Below are 18506 nucleotides of genomic sequence, written 5' to 3' on the forward strand. Positions count from 1 at the left end.
AGACAAAACAAAAGGAAGTGAGAGAAATCTACCCCTTGGAAGGGAAATTCACTCCCGAAAGAGTTTTCATGGGGAAAAGTTGTCTCCACTGAAGCTGTCTCACCTATCCATTGTATCCACAATAAGCTAAATTTTCAAAATCCAGCTATCACAGGGACAGAAAGTGAGGTGAAATTCTCTGAGCAGGGGCACAGAAGGCAAAACAAAAACAAGAGTTCCCTACGCTATCCAAAGGATGGATGGATGGAGATATGCATATATGTACATATATATATTGTGTGTGTGTGTGTGTGTGTGTGTGTGTGTATACATACATACATATACACACATACAAACATATATATTTGGCTAGAGTTGCACTGAAAAATCTACCTGTTCCGACTGCCATATAAATTCAACTTAAGTACAGAACCTATTGTGTTTGTAACTTGGGGACTGCCAGCATAGTCAAAATGTAGGTTTTGAAATAATCCATGATCCATCAGGAATCCAAAGGGGTCTTGGAATGCAACCCTTGTGGTCATAGGGTTGTGTTGTTTATTTGGTCAGCCGCTTCTGACTCTTCATGACCTCATGGACCAGCCCATGCCAGAGCTCCCTGTCGGCCATCCATTCAGCTTGCCCTTGGCTGCCCCCTCTTCCTTTTTCCTTCCATTTCCCCCAACCTCATTATCTTCTCCAAGCTTTCCTGTCTTCTCATTATGTTGCCAAAGTACTTCATCTTTGCCTCTAATATCCTTCCCTTCAGTGAGCAGCTGGGCCTTATTTCCTGGAGTATGGACTGGTTTGATCTTCTTGCAGTCCAAGACACTCTCAGAATTTTCCTCCAACACCACAGTTCAAAAGCATCTATCTTACTTCACTCAGCCTTCCTTGTGGTCCAGCTCTCATATCCACAGGGTTGTATTGTATACATTTTTGATTTCCAGAATTATCAGCTGTTAAGAGTGCCAACAGTTTTAAGAATACCCTATATATACAGAAAAGTGGAAGCAGGGATGAGAGAGGGAGAGAGGCAGGCATGCAGAAGTCTCCTAACATTTTGTCAGTCCACACAGGGGCTATTTTATAGTTGTGCTCACATCATCTTTCAAAAATTCCAGATGTGCCCATATGCCCAAAAAGGTTGTGGATGCTAATGAAGACCAATGGGTGCTAAAGTGTGAAGTACGTGTCTATACGGGCTATAGACATTGTTAGGTGAGGCACTTATTTCAAGCAGCTGTTTTCTTGCTCTATTGACTCTTACTGAAATTTAGCTGGGAAAATTCCATTACCAGGGTAGGGGGGGATCTGAAAGCATACATAAAAGACAGAAATTGAAAATCTGAGAGGAAGTATTATTGTGAACAATGCAGTTTACAGGCAACTGGAATTATTTAGCATGTATCATAAATTCATTAGGTGTTCCATGAAGCGCTTGATGTGTCAGGTAGCCAGGCCTAAAGATTATCTGTGGAAATGTTGCAATTAGTATCTCAGCTTTCTGTCTACTTTTATTGTATGCTATGTTTTGGCTCTTTATATGTTTTTCACCACTTTGAGTCCTGAACCAGGAGAAAAGCGGGATAATAATAATTATTGTGTGTCAGGAGCAACTTGAGAAACTGCAAGTTGCTTCTGGTGTGAGAGAATTGGCTGTCTGTAAGGGCATTGTCCAGGGGATGTCTGGATAATTTACCATCCTATAGGAGGCTTCTCTCATGTCCTGCATGAGGAGCTGGAGCTGACAGAGGGGAGCTCACCCCACTCGCCGGATTCAAACTGCCGACCTTTCAGTCAGTAGTCCTACTGGCACAAGGGTTAACCCATTGTGCTACCAGGGACTAATAATAATAATTTGAAGCATTGAGCGGCAAGGAGAAAACAGTAAGAGTCTTGATTCTAAGTGTCTAGGTCAGTGGTTCTCAACCTGTGGGTCCCCAGGTGTTTTGGCCTACAACTCCCAGAAATCCCAGCCAGTTTACCAGCTATTAGGATTGCTGGGAGTTGAATGCCAAAACATCTGGGGACCCAAAGGTTGAGAACCACTGGTCTAGGAACTCATGACTGCAATAAACAAATGGGACATATTTGCATGGCTAGTACCTCTGGTGTAGGAACTCATGTCTGCATTAAACAAATGGGATATATTTGCATGGCTAGTACCACTGGTCTAGGAACTCATGACTGCAATAAACAAATGGGACATATTTCTCTGGCTAAAGAAAAAGGAAAAGATTGTTGTGGCCAAGAGATATGGAAGCAGAGAATGAAGCAAGAATAAAGCAGTATCGGAAGAGGAACAAAGGAAGATGAGGCTGGGAAACCAAGACACGGGACACTATAAGACTCTAGGAAACAAGCACACATAATACAAAACTTAAGGAGAATAAAATCAAGTTCTGCTGATTGTACAAAGACATACCCGTGGACGTCTTACTAACTAACAGGATACAGTTAAACAGGTATAAACAGAAGACAGAGCTGATGGAGATGGCGAGGCATGTAGGTCAGTGGAGCTTCTGGTGGGCAGAAAGAGGATAGAGCATAAACTCAAGGAAAGATTGGGAAAAACACAGGGCAAAGTAGCTCCTAAATTAGTTCTATAATACAAATTTTAATTTAAATACAAGAAAAGTTAATAAACAAAACAAAAACAGTACTAGTATTTTACGATAACTTACATAGGTTTCTGAATTTTGTTTAGAAGCGAACTAGTAATCAGTGAAACCGAGGGATCGTGTGCACAGGTGTGAAAGGTCTATAGATTGACTTGATATTTTGACACAACATTGCTATTCAATATGTCCATGTTTTAATAGTAAAATGAAATCATGAAACATTGCATTTGAATACACACGTGTATTTAGAGTAAAACTAGCAGTCCAGGAATAGACAAAGTGGAATCTGTGATACCCAAAGCAACCACTCACAGAGCAGCTTTCATTTTACCTCAGAAGTAGATGACATAACAACCAATCACAGTGCAGCTTTCCTTTTAGCTCAGCAGTATAAGAAATACCAACCAATCACAGAGAAACTGACATTTCACCTCACCAGTATAGCAAATTAAACCTGAACTGTGATTGGTTGCTACTGGCATACCACTCATTCCGACCAACATGGCGTTTGAGTCCTAATGACTTCCATTTCCAATATGCCTTGCGTTTGCTATGACTATCAACAAAGCAGAGGGGTAATCTTTGAAAGTGTGTGGTTTGAATTTAGAAAACTATTGCTTCTCTCGTGGGTAATTTAAAGTTGCATGCTCCAGAGTCGATAAACCATCAGATCTTTATGTTTATGCAGAAAACAGACAAACCAAAAATGTAGTCAATCCACTAGCTTTACAATAAAAAAATATTTCTGCAAAAACATCTCTTTATTTTTCCTTTCCTTTCATTCCACATAGACACAGCAATGCAAGGCAGGGTACTGAATTGATAGATGTGTTTTCTCAGTGAATTTATTTTCGCAACAATACTTTTATTTACTATCTCATTCATTTCATATCAGACTGAGCTACAGCAAAATGTGGTCAGGTTTAGCTAGTATATTATATAATTTCCTCCTGACAAAAGGCACAGTCAGCTGAAGGTGAAACTATTATTCTTTTTAGGGTAGTCCCATGTACGATATCTTTCTCTGCTAGAAAGGAGTGTAGTCAGTATATATGACAATGTAGATAAAAGGCACTGTTAGAAAGTTCATCTTTTGGTTGAACAGTTAGGTCCAGGGGCATTCACAGGTTGCAAATGCATTCTGCCAAGGAAAATGTGATCCTAGCTAAAACAGGTCCCAAATCTCCTGTCATCGTGTATTTAATTTGTATCTGTCTTGTCTTATGAATAGTTAAAACTGAGAAGACAGGGCCGGAGACATCTTAACTCAACTTAACCAGCTGTTCAGAGGCGATTTAGATGTCACTTTTTTATTTATAGGACCCTATCCTCCAATTCATTATTTGTCTGTCAGTTTTAGATTGTACACAGTCTAATCTGGAACCATGCCACTTTGGTGCATCACATAGCAACAAAAACAATAACATCAGTATAGTACATTCAGAACCAAATGAACTTCAAACTCCAGATTACTAAAACATGGCTTATTAGAACAGCTGCTCCTTGCATAACTCTAGAAGCTGGTGCGATTTTGTTCCTGGTTTCTGCAACTCCAGGTTAAACAATGTCAACGGTGTATATTTGGGCATGGAGAGATGCAAAAACACATGGGGAAAATGCATGTGAATATATGCACACATGTAGTATTCCTCACCCATCCCGCGGTGAAACTAGAAGCACTCACGGTTTTAAAAGCTGTACAGATTCTGCAGAAGAACATCAATTCATAATGAAGTAAATTTTAGCAAGAATTAGACAACAATGTGGCCCTGCCCCTGAAGAAAATTGAAACCCGTAGCTAGTGAAAAATGTAATATCTTGATTGCTGAATGTAATATCATCCAGGCAACATATAATGACCATCTTAAAATAGTTGCACTGGTTGCCAACATGCTTTCAGTCTGAATTCAAGATGCTTGTGATGACATTTAAAGCTTTTAAATTGTTTGGAACCTCATCTTTTTTTACATGCCTGACTGAGGTCTGTTTGGGTGGCCCTTCTTCTGCGTCACACTAATGTATCATACTACATTGCATGATACATATGAGAGGGTCATCTCAACCTCGACACCCCAGCTATGGAATGTCCTCTCCTCAGTGGTCTGGCTGGCACAAACAAATAGTTTCATTTGGTGCTCGTTGAAAACTTGGCTGTTCAGCAAAGTCTTTGGGCTTCATTAAATTTATGTTAAATGGCAAAGCATGTGATTCATACTGTTTTTAATTTGTTTGCATTAACTTCACTTGTATGACATCTTGAGATATTTTGATAAAGTCAGAGCAGAATTATTTTAACAACAACAACAATACTGCATGCAATAAGATTTCTTGACTTGCACTGAATAGAATCCTGCCATATTCTGATTTTTGAAAATAGAGGGATTTTCCATTTTTTTGTATTTATTTCTGTCTTGCAAGGGCATGTAACTCAGTTTATTCTCCATCATTTAACTTCAGATATCTTTATCAGTCTTTCTCTTATAGAAAAGGAAAACCAGTTTCCTATACATAAACATCAAGTACAGTACCCCCCAATGCATCGAATGTGGTTGCAATTATCCTCCTCCCTGCCCTAGTGTATCAGGGATACAATGAATTTCTTGGAATTGCCAAAGATCAGTAAGTCATGTTGTTTAAATGTTATTTATTATTGCAGTGAATCCTTGCTGTTAGCCGTTCTAAGTCCCTCTACGGAGGTGAGAAGAATGGGATAGAAAAGTTCTAAATAAATAAATAAAAAAAAAAAATAGACTTGAATTAGCTCATCCAGGAAAATGTTGTGTGAACACCTTTCCTCCTAAATCAGAGCTTATTCAACTTTTCCACTTGCAACCCCTTTCCACCCATGAGATTTACACATGGCCTTGGGTATATAAGGTATATAAAATAAGTATAACAATCAAACATTTCCTGATAATCAGCATTCACAAGGCTTGCTAAACAGGCTGATTTTTCCCATTTTATGGAGTACAGCTGAAGCATCTGGAGAGGAATGGAGAAGGGGGTGATAAATACAAATCTATTATTAATATTATTATTATCATCATCATCATCAACATCATCATCAACATCATCCTCATCCTCTGCAGAGTCCACTGTAAACACTGCACAATAGATTCATGGCAATATGTAAAACAGCCGTGAAGTTCAGAAAACTTATATTGTTGAAAAACTTTTCAGGACCCCAACACTGACCTCAGGGGTCTCCATTTTGGGGCTGGCACCCACAACTTAAGAAGCAGAAGGGCATTATAACTCTGAGGCAAAATTTAAAATGGGATTCCATCCCTCTACAGCAGTGGTGCCAACCTTTTTTTGACTAAGGACTACTTGACCAGGGACCACTCTCCAACGTTAGTACCAAAAGGGTTATGAATCAGTTTCCGGTCAACTTTAGATTTGGTTTGATTACTTGGGGTGCTGACCACATCAGCTCTAATTTCTGATACAGAACATATGCCACCAGTAGTCACCATCTGCTTGCCCACAGAAAACCATATTTAATTAGCCTTGGCATTATAAGAGGGTTTCGCAAGACAGTGGCTCTCGTTGCAACAGTGTAGTAACGGTGAGGCCACAGACCATATTTTAGTTCTTGCGGACTACTGGTGGTCCATGGACCACAGGTTGGGAACCACTACTCTACAGCCTGCTTAGGTTTCAAAAACATAGTTTTTCATGTAATTTAGGGAGAAGGGAACAGTACTGTCGTAGTTCTAAAAAAAGATTTATCAAAAGCAGGATGGGCAGGTTAAATTTGTTCCATAGTCTTTTAGTTCAAGCACTTAAAGAAAATAAGAGCGAAGAAAAAAATCTACATGCAGCAATGATTTAAAATGTAAGGGTTTGGCACTTATTTTGAAACTGACATTCAGCACCAAAGAGTACAGTACTTTATTTGGTCAGGAAAACAGGCAAAACTATTTTTTAAAAATATGTGCTGCAACTTCTATGCCTGCATGAAGGTGGGAAGCTCCTCTCTTATTGGACTCCACCCCACCAATACATCACGAACATTAAGGGACTTTGCTAAGTGGTAGAGGCTAAGCAGAAAAGAAGAGACATGCCCTGATATTTTAATTTGAAAAACTATAATAATTTTTTATTAAAGAAAATAACACCAATGCCTGGCAGTTGGCAAGGTAACAGTGTAATTGCTATATAATCAATATTAAAATTACTCACAAATTCTAAAGAAATAAAACATAACCTGATTGTTACTTATAGGAAAAATCTCTGCAGTGTTGGCTACAGTTCAGAGAAGAAACTTGCTACTCATCACTTATAAGGTGATGAGTAGCCCAAGATGAGGAGGAAGTCAGCAAAATATCCTTCCAGTGTCATATTTTCCTAACTTAGGAAAACCTATCACTGGTGCAATTTCCAGCCATGAAAAAGAATTATTCAGTGCTAGACTGCCTGGTCCATTTTAAGGCTTTAGGTAGTTATTTGAAATGTCTGAAAGGATGCAAGGATTATGAAAAGTGTCAGCACACACTATCCTAAAAGGACTATCAGTACTTACACAAGCTCAAGGCTGGAACAGCTTGATTCCACAGTGCTTTGAAAGATAACACTGTCTGGTTCTTCTAAATTAACCAAAAAAATCAAAACTATGACTGGACCACAACTTAGAAGAGGGAGGGAAAATCCAAAATAAATCAGTAGATAACAAATGGCATTATATCAAACTATGACAAAATGTTAAGCGGAGATGGTAAGTTATGTTGAATGTGGCAGTAAATAAAACGAAAAATTCAATCTGTCCCCTTATTTCTGATGGGATAGCAGTACTCAATGGCATAAATTATGGGTGTATCAATCTAACTGTGTGCAGTTAGCCCCATGCTTGCACTAATGTTCCAGCCCCCTTTCTGGCTTTAGTGAAGATAGCATACACATCTCCACCAGCCGACAGCCAGGACAGGATGTAAGTACAATGATAGCAGCCCTGGAGTAGATCTATAGCATCATTGTCAACATGGGAAGGAATGTGTCATGAATACCAGAGAAGAAGCTGGAACCAGCTAAAGAGGAAATGGTGAGAGTGGCTGCAGCAACAGCAATATGTGAGACACAATATTGAATAGTGAAAGAGTGATTTCAACCTGTTTTCTCATCACTAAACCCGAGGTGCAGCTCGGGGATTGTGGGACTGGAAGGGGTCCATAATCAACTGGGGAGTTGGGCAGTTGCAACTGTGGCAGTCATTTTGGTGTCAGCAACCCCTTAGTGAGGCTACTGTATCCAGACATTCAAAAACTGCACAAGCGGTGCCACGACAGAAGAAGCACTTATACGGATCAATGGACAAATTGACCCATTATTTTTGTCAATAAAATGCCATATACATTAGTATATGCTGTACTTTATTCCAGACATAAGCTTTTGATTTTCCAGTTCAGGTCTTAAAGTACGCAAATTGAAATCTCGTGAAGATGAGTAATATTTATTCACTCCTTTTCACACCTGCCATTACTCCTGCTATGAGATCATCAGGAGGGACCACTGAGTAAGAGCACCTGTGGCTCTCCAGATGTTTTTTGGGCTAACTCTCATAACCCCAGCCCACACAGCAAATGGTCTGACAACATCTGGAAGGCCACAGATTCTGCATCCTTGCATCATAACAAGAAGCATAATCTGAAGTTGGCAATCTTAATGTGACAGGCTATATGAAACTACCTGGTGTAAATCACACTGAACTCAGTAAGTATTATTTACTAGTAGACATGTAAAATAATATACAACCAAACCAACATAACAAGGCCATGATCGTCAAAGGTTGAAAAATATAATTCAAATACAGGGTGAAAACATTCTTGCCAAAGGAAAAGAAAATATGCCAATGTTCAGTTTTAAATTTTTTCCAGATTAGAGAAACTACTTTGGGGAAAGGCATGTGCACCCTTCCTAGTAGATGCAACATCTCTGCGGGCATTAGAAAGTCATTGTTTTCTACACAGAACTCAAGACTACATTACAGGATTTTCATTAATCACCACAAACTGGGAACACATCCATGGAAAAATTATATTAAAAAGAGTTAGCTGGATTTTCCATTCAGTTAATCAGCAAAAAACCAAGAGAATCCCTATTTAATAACGTGACTTTGTTTAAAGGTTCTTCTAATCACATGGGAGTGGTTGTAATGTCACATTAAATCATAGTTTAACATTACAAGAATTGCTAGTAAGCCTTGGGCCAATAATCCCATCCATTGGTACAACCACAAATATGATTTTCAAATCTTTCCCCTTCTTTTTAGATTAATCACATGTTATCCAAGCCTGGACAAACTATAGTTAATCTGAACTATGCTTAGTTGAAAAAATACTACTCCCATCTGTAATTTATTAGATTTTCTTGCTCTAATTAAACATAGTTTAAAACAAGGTTTGGATGTCACAATATGTTTTAATTATTCCAAAACAGAAGCAGATTTTAATTTTCACAATACTTTTATATGAGATGAAAGCAGGTGTAGCAATGCACGACCCCGAAGCTTATTCTCACAGCATTAAACCATGATTTAGAATTATAGCTGAATTTAGTATAGCTTTCAATATCTTGCCTCAGTCTTCATGTGAAAAAAAGCAAAAAATAAATTTTTTAGAATGATTGTTGGTTTCACACACACACACATCTGGACTAGGAATACTATGCATACTTTCCCTCAGAATAAAACATGAAAAGGATTGAGCAATATTCTTTAGAAAAGAAAAAAAGCTTTATCATTTCTTTTGTACATCTGAATATGTAGAAACATATTCAGTTGTATGCCGCCTTGAGTCACCTTCAGGTTCGAGAAAGGCAGGATAGAAATATCATATATAAATATATAAATAAACAAACATACCACCTATGCATGTAATCAAGAGCACTTACAAGCTACAAAAGTATTGGGATACAAGAAATGTAATGAGTTAATAGGTTAGTCTTCCTAAATGTAAGGTAAAGGTTTCCCCTGACATTAAGTTTACTCGTGTCTGACTCTGGGGAGTGGTGTTCATCTCCATTTCTAAACCAAAGAGCTGGCATTGTCCATAGACATCTCCAAGGTCATGTGGCCAGCATAACTGCTATCTTCCCACAGAAGTGGTACCTATTGATCTACTCACATTTTCATGTTTTCGAACTGCTAGGCTGGCAGAAGCTGGGGCTAACAGCGGGAGCTCACCCTGCTCCCCGGATTCGAACTACCAATCTTTTGGTCAGCAAGTTCAGCAGCTTAGCAGTTTAACCCACTGTGCCACCAGGGGGGCCTAGTCTTCCTAACTGAACTTTAAATTATATGATGTTAATATCAGTAGAGAAAATAATAGGATTTGTGGACTGTTTTTTTTTTTTGATTTACAGTATTTTTGAATGGGATAAAACCAATTATTTGTGTCTCAATCAGTTTTTGATGAATTTAAAAAGAGAGAAATAGAGAAACAAAGAAAAGAGTACTTTAAATTAACATGACAATTGATGAGAACAATCTTGTCATTTGAAAGCCAATATCAACACTAAAATTGGTCTCTGAAGCATACAAAGTAAACACACCAAGAGCAGCCTGTGAAGTAGAGACTTCCAGGTTTCTTTCCCAATTCTTAAAAGTACTAAGCCTGTATATAAATGAACATCATACTATTACAGAAGTATAATAATGTATTCCTGAAAGAAGCAGGAAAAGATGAAGATTGCATTAAAGATAGGAATCCACAGCCCTGAGTCTGCAAGACCTGATTATTTGGTGACCTCAATATCACAGGGTCCCCATAAGTCAAAGTAGATTTGGCAGCAATTGACAGCCAAAGAAGAGTGGATTCTGTAGAATGTAGCCAGAAGTACATTAACAATGTACTTTTTTGCTGCCTTCTAGATAATTTATTTAAAGCCAATAGTGACATCTAGTGGACAGTGAAAGTAAAAAGCAAAAAAGACATACATGTTGGGCTGTGCAGAATATTTCTTATTTTATAATTTTAGACAGAAAATTTTATTTCACCAAGTACAGGTGTTAAAGATCATACAAAAAAAGAAAAAGAAAAGAAAAGAAAAGTCGCAATAATAAAGTTACATTCCTACCTTGTGTCTCAGAAGTTATTTCTGCTGTCAGTTAAGATGGTTGGTTTTGATGGATTTTAACTGTTTTGATTGATTTTAACTGTGATTTTTAGTGCTGTTTGTGTTTAATTATATTTTAATTTTGCATATTTATATATTTTAAATTGTATACTAATGCTTTTATGTCCTCTTTGGGAAGATAAAGTGGAGTATAATAATAATAACAACAACAACTACAACAATAATAACAATAACAACAACAAAGTATGGATTGTCGATGTTGCAATCCAAGCTGACAGCAGAATTGACGAGATGCAACTGGAAAAGCTTACACGATACGAGGATGTAAAGACAGAACTACAAAGACTCTGGCACAAGTCAGTAAAGGTGGTCCCAGTGGTGACTGGCACACTGGGTGCAGTGCCTAAAGACTTTGGCCTGCACTTAAAAACAATCGGCGTTGACAAAATTACGGCAAAAGACCTACTCGGATCTGCCTGTATTATTCACCGATACATCACACAGACACGTGGGAAATATCTGACGTATGATTGAATACAAAAGCTAGCATAGCAGTCTTGTTTGCTATGTACTAATCTTGTTTATATCATATAATAATAATGGTCTGGAGAAATTCTAGCTAGGCGCTACAGAGTGCATCTCTACACTGTAGAATTAATGCAGTTTAACACCACTTTAACTGCCGTGATACAATGCAATAGAATGCTGGCAATAGTAGTTTGATGATGAAGAAGCACTTCTTGGCAAGAGGAGGCTAAAGAACATGTAAAACTAGGATAAAGACCTTGTAAGAATTTACTGAGTGTTGCATCTTGAGTTCTCTTTCAATCTCGGCCAGTTTTGTTTCTGAAATGCTTTGGGGTGAGCAATCTGAACTGAATAAATTTAACATTACATATAAGCATATACAATAGGCCATAAGTAAATCTTTCTCAAAGTGGCTAACCTGGAGTAACAAGTGTTTTGTTTTAAGAAATAAAGCACACTTACCCGAATTTCTTGTAAGTTGTGAAAGTTATTTCCTACTCTGACAGAGATCTTGCTTGGAGTGTAGCTTTCATCTGATTTATAATCTGCATAAATACACAGGGTCTTCACAGTTGTTTTTCTTCTGAAAGAAAGAAAGAAATGGCATACTTGAAGTCGTGTAACACATCTGGGCAACTTTCACAGGTACAGAGGTGCTACATTACATTCTCTACAATAATAGAATCATAGAGCTGGAAGCAGGAAAATCGCATTCAAAGCACCCCTGACAAATGGCCATCCAGCCTCTGTTTAAAAGCTTCCAGAGAAGGAGCCTCTACCACACTCCAGGGCAAAGAGTTCCACTGCTGAACGGCTCTCGCAGTCAGGGAGCCCAGGATCCAATGCCATTCCACTACCAGTTTCTTCTACCTATGTAAAGCTCAATATTTCAAATAGGAATTGTGTGATCCTCTGCATGATGTTGAACTACAACTCCCAGCATAGATAATGCTGGTGCATATTGACAGTCGCTGTTAGTTAAAATCTGGGGGGACTACACAATTCCAACTGCTGCTTACACATTCAAGACCAAAGACTTAATCAGGTGCATCTGATTTGAAGACACTAACCAAAAAAACCTGCAAGATCATTCACATCTTTACATTTTTATTTACCCTGGAGAAGCAGATAAACAAAAATGCAGGCTTTCTTATACATAAATTTCTTTTTGTGTGTGTGTATCAGGAGCGACTTGAGAAACTGCAAGTCACTTCTAGTGTGACAGAATTGGCCTTCTGCAAAGATGTTGCCCAGGGGACACCTGGATGTTTGATGTTTTACCATCCTTATGGGAGGCTGGTCTCATGTCTCTGCATGGGGAGTTGGAGCTGACAGAGGGAGCTCATCCACGCTCTCCCTGGATTCGAACCTGCAATCTGTCGGTCTTCAGTCCTGCCAGCACAAGGGTTTAACCAATGGCACCACCAGGGGCTCCTAAGTTCAAATTGAATGCCATTTTTCATTACAAGAAGATCCAAAACTAATGAGAAAAGGAGTTGTTGAGAATGTATGCCACAAAAACAAAAGTTGACAATTTATTATCTTTACCCTGAAAAAAAGTTCAGTCTTCTCAAAAAGTGATTCTTGAGCCATTGGTTGTGGCAAATATAAATAAACATACATTAATATGTATTGATTTTAATTCAATTTAAACTTAATGTTATTGTAATTGTATATGTTTTAAGGCATTGAATAATTGCCTATATGTAAGCCACCTTGAGTCCCCTTCTGGTAGAGAAAGGTGGGGTATAAATAGGGTAAATAAATAAATAAACTAAAATGAATAAACTAAACAGCATAAGACTGAATCGTAACAGATTTATTTTCAAATGTCAATACTGTGGGGCATTTTGTACCACAAATAACTGTTTAGTAGAAGATAATAACAAGAACTCCATCACTTTAACAAACTTTAAACTCTGCATTGAAAAGAATAGCGCCATGCTGTCCATCTTCTTCCAGAGCCCTTCCAGACAGCTGTATAACCCAGAATATCAAGGCAAAAAATCCCACAATATCTACTTTGAACTGGGTTATCTGAGTCCACACTGCCATATATTCCAGTTAAAAGCAGGAAATGTGAGATTTTATTCAGCTGTGTGGAAGGGGCCCCAGTGTAAAAAATAATGGCAGCTGCATACAATACAGATTTATATTCATTTTTAGTACCTGAACTGAATGTTCACCAAATGAGGCTGTGATCCATCAGACTGCCAGTAGGTTTCTAGATTATCATCTCGTAACTGGTCCACACCAAAGCCTAGTATGAACACCAAAAAAAGATGAATATGGGCTTTGGCATTGTATTCTTGTACTGCTGGAATGTTGAAACATAAGAGTTATGTTATCTATAGTAGGTTCTTAAGTCCCTCTTACAATTCTGCTTTGAGGAACATGTTGAATATTTGTTGTTGAAGACTTTCCTGGCTGGAATAACTGGGTTACTGTGAGTTTTCCGAGCTGTATGGTCATGTTCTAGAAGCATGCTCTCCTGACATTTCACACACATCTATTGCAGGACAAGAGGGATATCTCATCTCTGCAGGAGTCTACCGTATACCATGCAGCTGTGGACAAGTGGACACCAAACGCAGCGCCGAAACACGCATCAAGGAACATGAAAGGCACTGCAAACCAATTCAACCAGAGGAGTCATCCACAGCAGAGCACTTGATGACCCAACTGGACACAGCATATTCTTTGAGAACACAGAAATGCTGGATTGTGACAACTACCACGTCACACTACATAGAGAAGCCATTGAAATCCATAAGCATGTGGACAATTTTAACAAAAAGGAAGAAAACATGAAAATGAACTGATCTGACTACCAGTATTTAAAAAACTCTAAAATCAGGACAGTAAAGTAAGAACAGTCAAAAACAGGGGAATCAATCAGGGCCAGCTAATCACCTCCTAACAAAAGATTCCCCCAGGCAGGATGTAGCCAAGTCTTGAAGCTGCAAGGCTATTCAATGCCAATGAAAATAATCAATTGCAGTATTCACACTTGTCTCAAACAGACAAGACTTCTTTCTCACACCCTGGACATTCCACAGATACAGAAATTCAACTTGCCTTGTTTCCAACAACCCTCACAACAACTACAAACCTCACAACAACCTCACAAACTTTGAGGATGCCTGCCATAGATGTGGGCAAAACGTCAGGAGAGAATGCCTCTGGAACATGGCCATACAGCCCAGAAAACTCACAGTAACACATACTGAATATTATTATGATTGCCAGAGTAAAATTGAAGAAGGCTCACAGGACTTAAATGGTTGCCCAGAATTAGGAATTTCAGTAGTTGCTCATTATTGGTTATGTGAAAAGCAGTGTCTGCTAAAATTTCCTGTTCTACACAATCCTTTTTCCACCTCTAATTACAACAATATTTCTCAAACATTAGCCTTCCAGACTGTTTATGTTTTTAAAAATATATTACTTATTGCTGATTTTACGTAGACTCAGAAGTTTCCTGCGCTTCACCTACAAACTGCAGCAGACATACTAATGTCATGACACAGAGTTTGGAAAGCTCTGCATTAGGGTGCCGGCAGCAGTGTGTAGGTGTGTTGCATGAACATAACCTATTTGAAATAGGCAATAAATCATTTTTTAAATATAAATGAAATGTTTTCACAAGATATGTTGTGCCCCATACATTTCATTATTACAATAGATGAATGGGTTGGTTTAAACCAACGTCTTATCAGGCATTGGTTTAATCTCCAGTTTGTTAGTAAATTTGAATTACTATGAAATGATGTATTCCTGAGAAGTGTGTTGTTAACATTAAATGTTTGGAAAGCTCTGGCCTAGAACTTACCCGGTTTACAAGATGAAAGTGACCACACAGCTTGCGATCCTATTTCTCTAACAGTTCCAGTCCTTTCCAGTTGCTTTGGATCTGCACCAGGAGGTGTTTTGTTAGCAGTGGTCATTTTCTGCTTACAAAACAAATGAAAAATGTATTTTTGCAAGCACAAAATTGCTAAGTCTGAAGAAGTCTGCAATCAAATATAGCAATCTTTGATTGTGAGGCACAATGAAATCAATTTCCTCTTCCTTTGGAATTTTTCATTCTGTGTATATGCTAACTATAATATACTGAGAATACTCAATTATTTTGTGTCTAAACACATTACAGCATTTATTTGGGAAAGGAAACAGGGAATGAATTTGGTCTTTCTTACAGTGAAATATTCCCTAGAGAGAAAGTGCTGCGAACACCCAAACACAACTATGTTTCCCAAACTTTGGCCTTCTGAATACTTCTGAATAAACAAACAAACTTTACCACTGCCATGGTGAAATCCAACATTATGCATGTGATAGGGAGTTTGAACAAGTGATTTTTCCCTTCCTCTCCCCTATCTCATCCATCAAAAAAATTCTTCAGTTGCATGTTTTAACATGCTTCTGGGGCATGCCTTATGCAGCTGTAGTGGAGAAGCAGAAATTCCCAAAATCACCTGGAAGAAAAATGCACCCCTAACGGAAACTTCCCCAAAAACAAACAAATTTTCCCTGCCCACTGTAATCCATCTACACAGTAGACTCAATACAGTTTTACAAAGCCTTTCAGACTTCTCTGTCAAAGAGTGCTAGTGCCCCATCAAACTACAAATCCCATGATCTCATAGCAGGGAGACATTACAGTTAAAGTGGTGTTAGACTGCATTAATTCTCCAAGTGTACTTTACTTTACTTAGGCAATCCCTCGTTGTCCGAGTATGATAGCCTTCTAAGTGTAGTGCCTTGGCAGTGGATACGTAGGTGACTGTGGAATCCTTTTCTTGATCTGCAGTGAGGACATCGGTTTCCAGTGGAAGGCGGTTCCAATCAGGATTAGCTTGACATGCCTTCCTCTTGGTATGTTTCTCCCTTTTGTCCTCCATTCATGCCTCTTCAAATTCTTCAACACTGCTGGTCACAGCTGACCTCCAGTTAGAACAAGGACCAGGGCTTCCCAGTGCTCAGTGTCTATGCCACAGTTTTTAAGGTTAGCTTTAAGCATGTCTTTAAATCTCTTTTCCTGTCCACCAACATTCCGTTTTCCATTCTTGAGTCAGGAGTATAGTAACTGCTTTGGGGGATGGTGATCAGCCATTCGGACAACATGGCCAGTCCAGCGGAGTTGATGGCATAGGAGCATCGCTTGAATGCTAGTGGTCTTTGCTTCTTCCAGCCCACTGACATTTGTCCACCTGTCTTCCCAAGAGATTTGCAGGATTTTTCAGAGGCAATGCTGATGGAATCGTTCCAGGAGTTGAGTGTGACGTTTGCAGACAGTACACGTTTTGCAGGCATATAACAGAGTTGGGAGAACAGCTTTATAAACAAGCACCTTGGTATCCCTACGGATGTACTGGTCCTCAAACCCTCTCTGCTTCATTTGGAAAAATGCTACACTGTAGAGCTCAGGCAGTGTTGTATTCTAGTGTCAATGTTGACTTTTTGGAGAGGTGACCCAGGGCCCTTCCACACAGCCCTATGTCCCAGAATATCAAGGCAGAAAATCCCACAATATCAGGTTTGGACTGGGTCCACAATCAGATTATGTGGGATATTCTGCCTTGATATTCTGGGATATAGGGCTGTGTGGAAGGGCCCCCAGTTCAAAGAAGATATTGTGGGATTTTCTGCCTTGATCTTCTGGGTTATATGGCTGTGTGGATGAGCCCATGGTTAAATGTGGCCCCTTCCACACAGCTGTATACGAGGGTTGAATGAAAAGTAATGCCTCCACTGTTACTTGGGTTTGGATGGGAATATTTTAATAAATCAAACGCAGAAATAATCTTTAGAATGTGGTCTTTAACTACCACTATTCACATTTCCACATAATCAACAGACAATTAGATACATTTCTGCCAACGATGAACAAGTTTTCTGAAGCCGTCACGGAAGAAGTTGACACTCTGTTTCCGCAACCCATCATGCACAGATAGAACATCAGAACGATAGCCAAGCAAAGCAATAATGTGACTCACAAGTTCTTTTGAAATGCCAATTATGCTTGAAATTTCTGAGTGATACGATGATCGTCCTGAATCAATCTGTCAACCTTTTGCTTCTGAAACTCGGTGGTTGCTGTCACAGGACGTCCAACTCTGTTTGTCATGCAAGTCAGATGTTCCCATCTCAACATCTTTAAAGTTGCTCGCCCAGCACACAGTACTCACATCAACCATAATCAGCTTGCATTCTCTGATAAATCTCCTTTGGGTTGACACCTTCTGTTGTCAAGAATTCAATGACTGCATGTTGCTTAAGTCGCATTGACTGATCGTCTGTGCTGGGTTCCATACTTCGCACTTTAATAACAAAACTGTTCAATGCTAAGGCTTCCCACCAAAATGGAACTGTACAGGAGAGTCTACTGAACAAGCCAGTACCTGCCGCATCCTCATCTGTTGAGGAGTTATGAAGGTGGAGGCTTTACTTTTCATTCAACTTTCGTAAAATCCCACATTATCTGCTTTGAGCTGGATTATGTTAGTGTGGACTCGGTTCCCTTCCACACAGCTGAAAAAAAAATCCCACATTATTTATTTATTTATTGTTCTTATACCCCGCTACCCTCTCCCGCAGGACTCGGTGTGGCTTACAAGAGGCCAAGCCCCACAACATCACAAAACAACCACAACAAAACAATGAATAACTTATAAAAGCATAAAACAATACAGTAATAACACGACACATTTTAAAAACCTGAGGCAGGGCCAAATGTGAACATTTAAAGTTAAAAACTGGGGAGTTCAAGGGAGATAGGAGAGGTGTTTTGGGATAAGTAAACATGCAGACAATTCTAAATCTCTCGTAAAGTGCATATTGCAAGGATTCCTTATTCTTATCTGCCTTGAATTAAAATATATGGCAGTGTATAACCCAGTTCCAAGCAGATATTGTAGGATTTTCTGCCTTAATATTCTGGGTTATATGACTGTGTGGAAGAGCCTTGGATGGGAGAGGTGAGGCCAGGATTGGAATAGGCAGTAGGCACCCTTCCATACAGACATATAACCCTGAATATCATGGCAGAAAATCTCACAATATCTGCTTTGGACTGGGTTAGCTGAGTCCACACTGCCATATATTCCAGTTCAAAGCAGGTAAGAGTGGGGTTTCATTCAGCTGTGTGGAAGGGGCCTAGGAAGTTACTACTTACGCGCCTCACGCCCGGTGACAGCCGCTAGTGGCTCCTTGGCCACGCCCACAACCCCGTTGCGCCTCCCGATTGGTCCTCCCGAAGAGCCTTTTCAGCCCGCCCCCCTTATTGGCTTCACAGAAGTA

At 39.1% G+C, this 18506-nt stretch overlaps 1 protein-coding gene across 4 annotated transcripts in view; it reads right to left on the reverse strand.

Moving 5' to 3' along the window:
• The window catches only part of ANAPC10 (anaphase promoting complex subunit 10), a 32201-nt gene extending 13727 nt beyond the window's left edge, over nucleotides 1–18474 (reverse strand). The window contains exons 1-4 of one of the 4 annotated variants that reach the window (XM_060778888.2): nucleotides 18382–18474; nucleotides 15037–15154; nucleotides 13374–13464; nucleotides 11667–11787 (exon numbers count right to left, since the gene is read on the reverse strand). In XM_060778888.2, the coding sequence (XP_060634871.1) occupies nucleotides 11667–11787; nucleotides 13374–13464; nucleotides 15037–15151 (327 nt within the window). In that variant the 5' untranslated portion in view covers nucleotides 15152–15154; nucleotides 18382–18474. Of the gene's footprint in view, nucleotides 1–11666; nucleotides 11788–13373; nucleotides 13465–15036; nucleotides 15158–18374 lie in introns of all 4 variants that reach the window. The other 3 variants (XM_060778889.2, XM_060778890.2, XM_060778891.2) reach the window with 3 other exon arrangements.
• Nucleotides 18475–18506: the final 32 nt, after the last annotated feature.

This window comes from Anolis sagrei, chromosome 5 (assembly GCF_037176765.1).
Source record: "Anolis sagrei isolate rAnoSag1 chromosome 5, rAnoSag1.mat, whole genome shotgun sequence".
In the NCBI taxonomy this organism is placed as follows: domain Eukaryota; kingdom Metazoa; phylum Chordata; class Lepidosauria; order Squamata; family Dactyloidae; genus Anolis; species Anolis sagrei.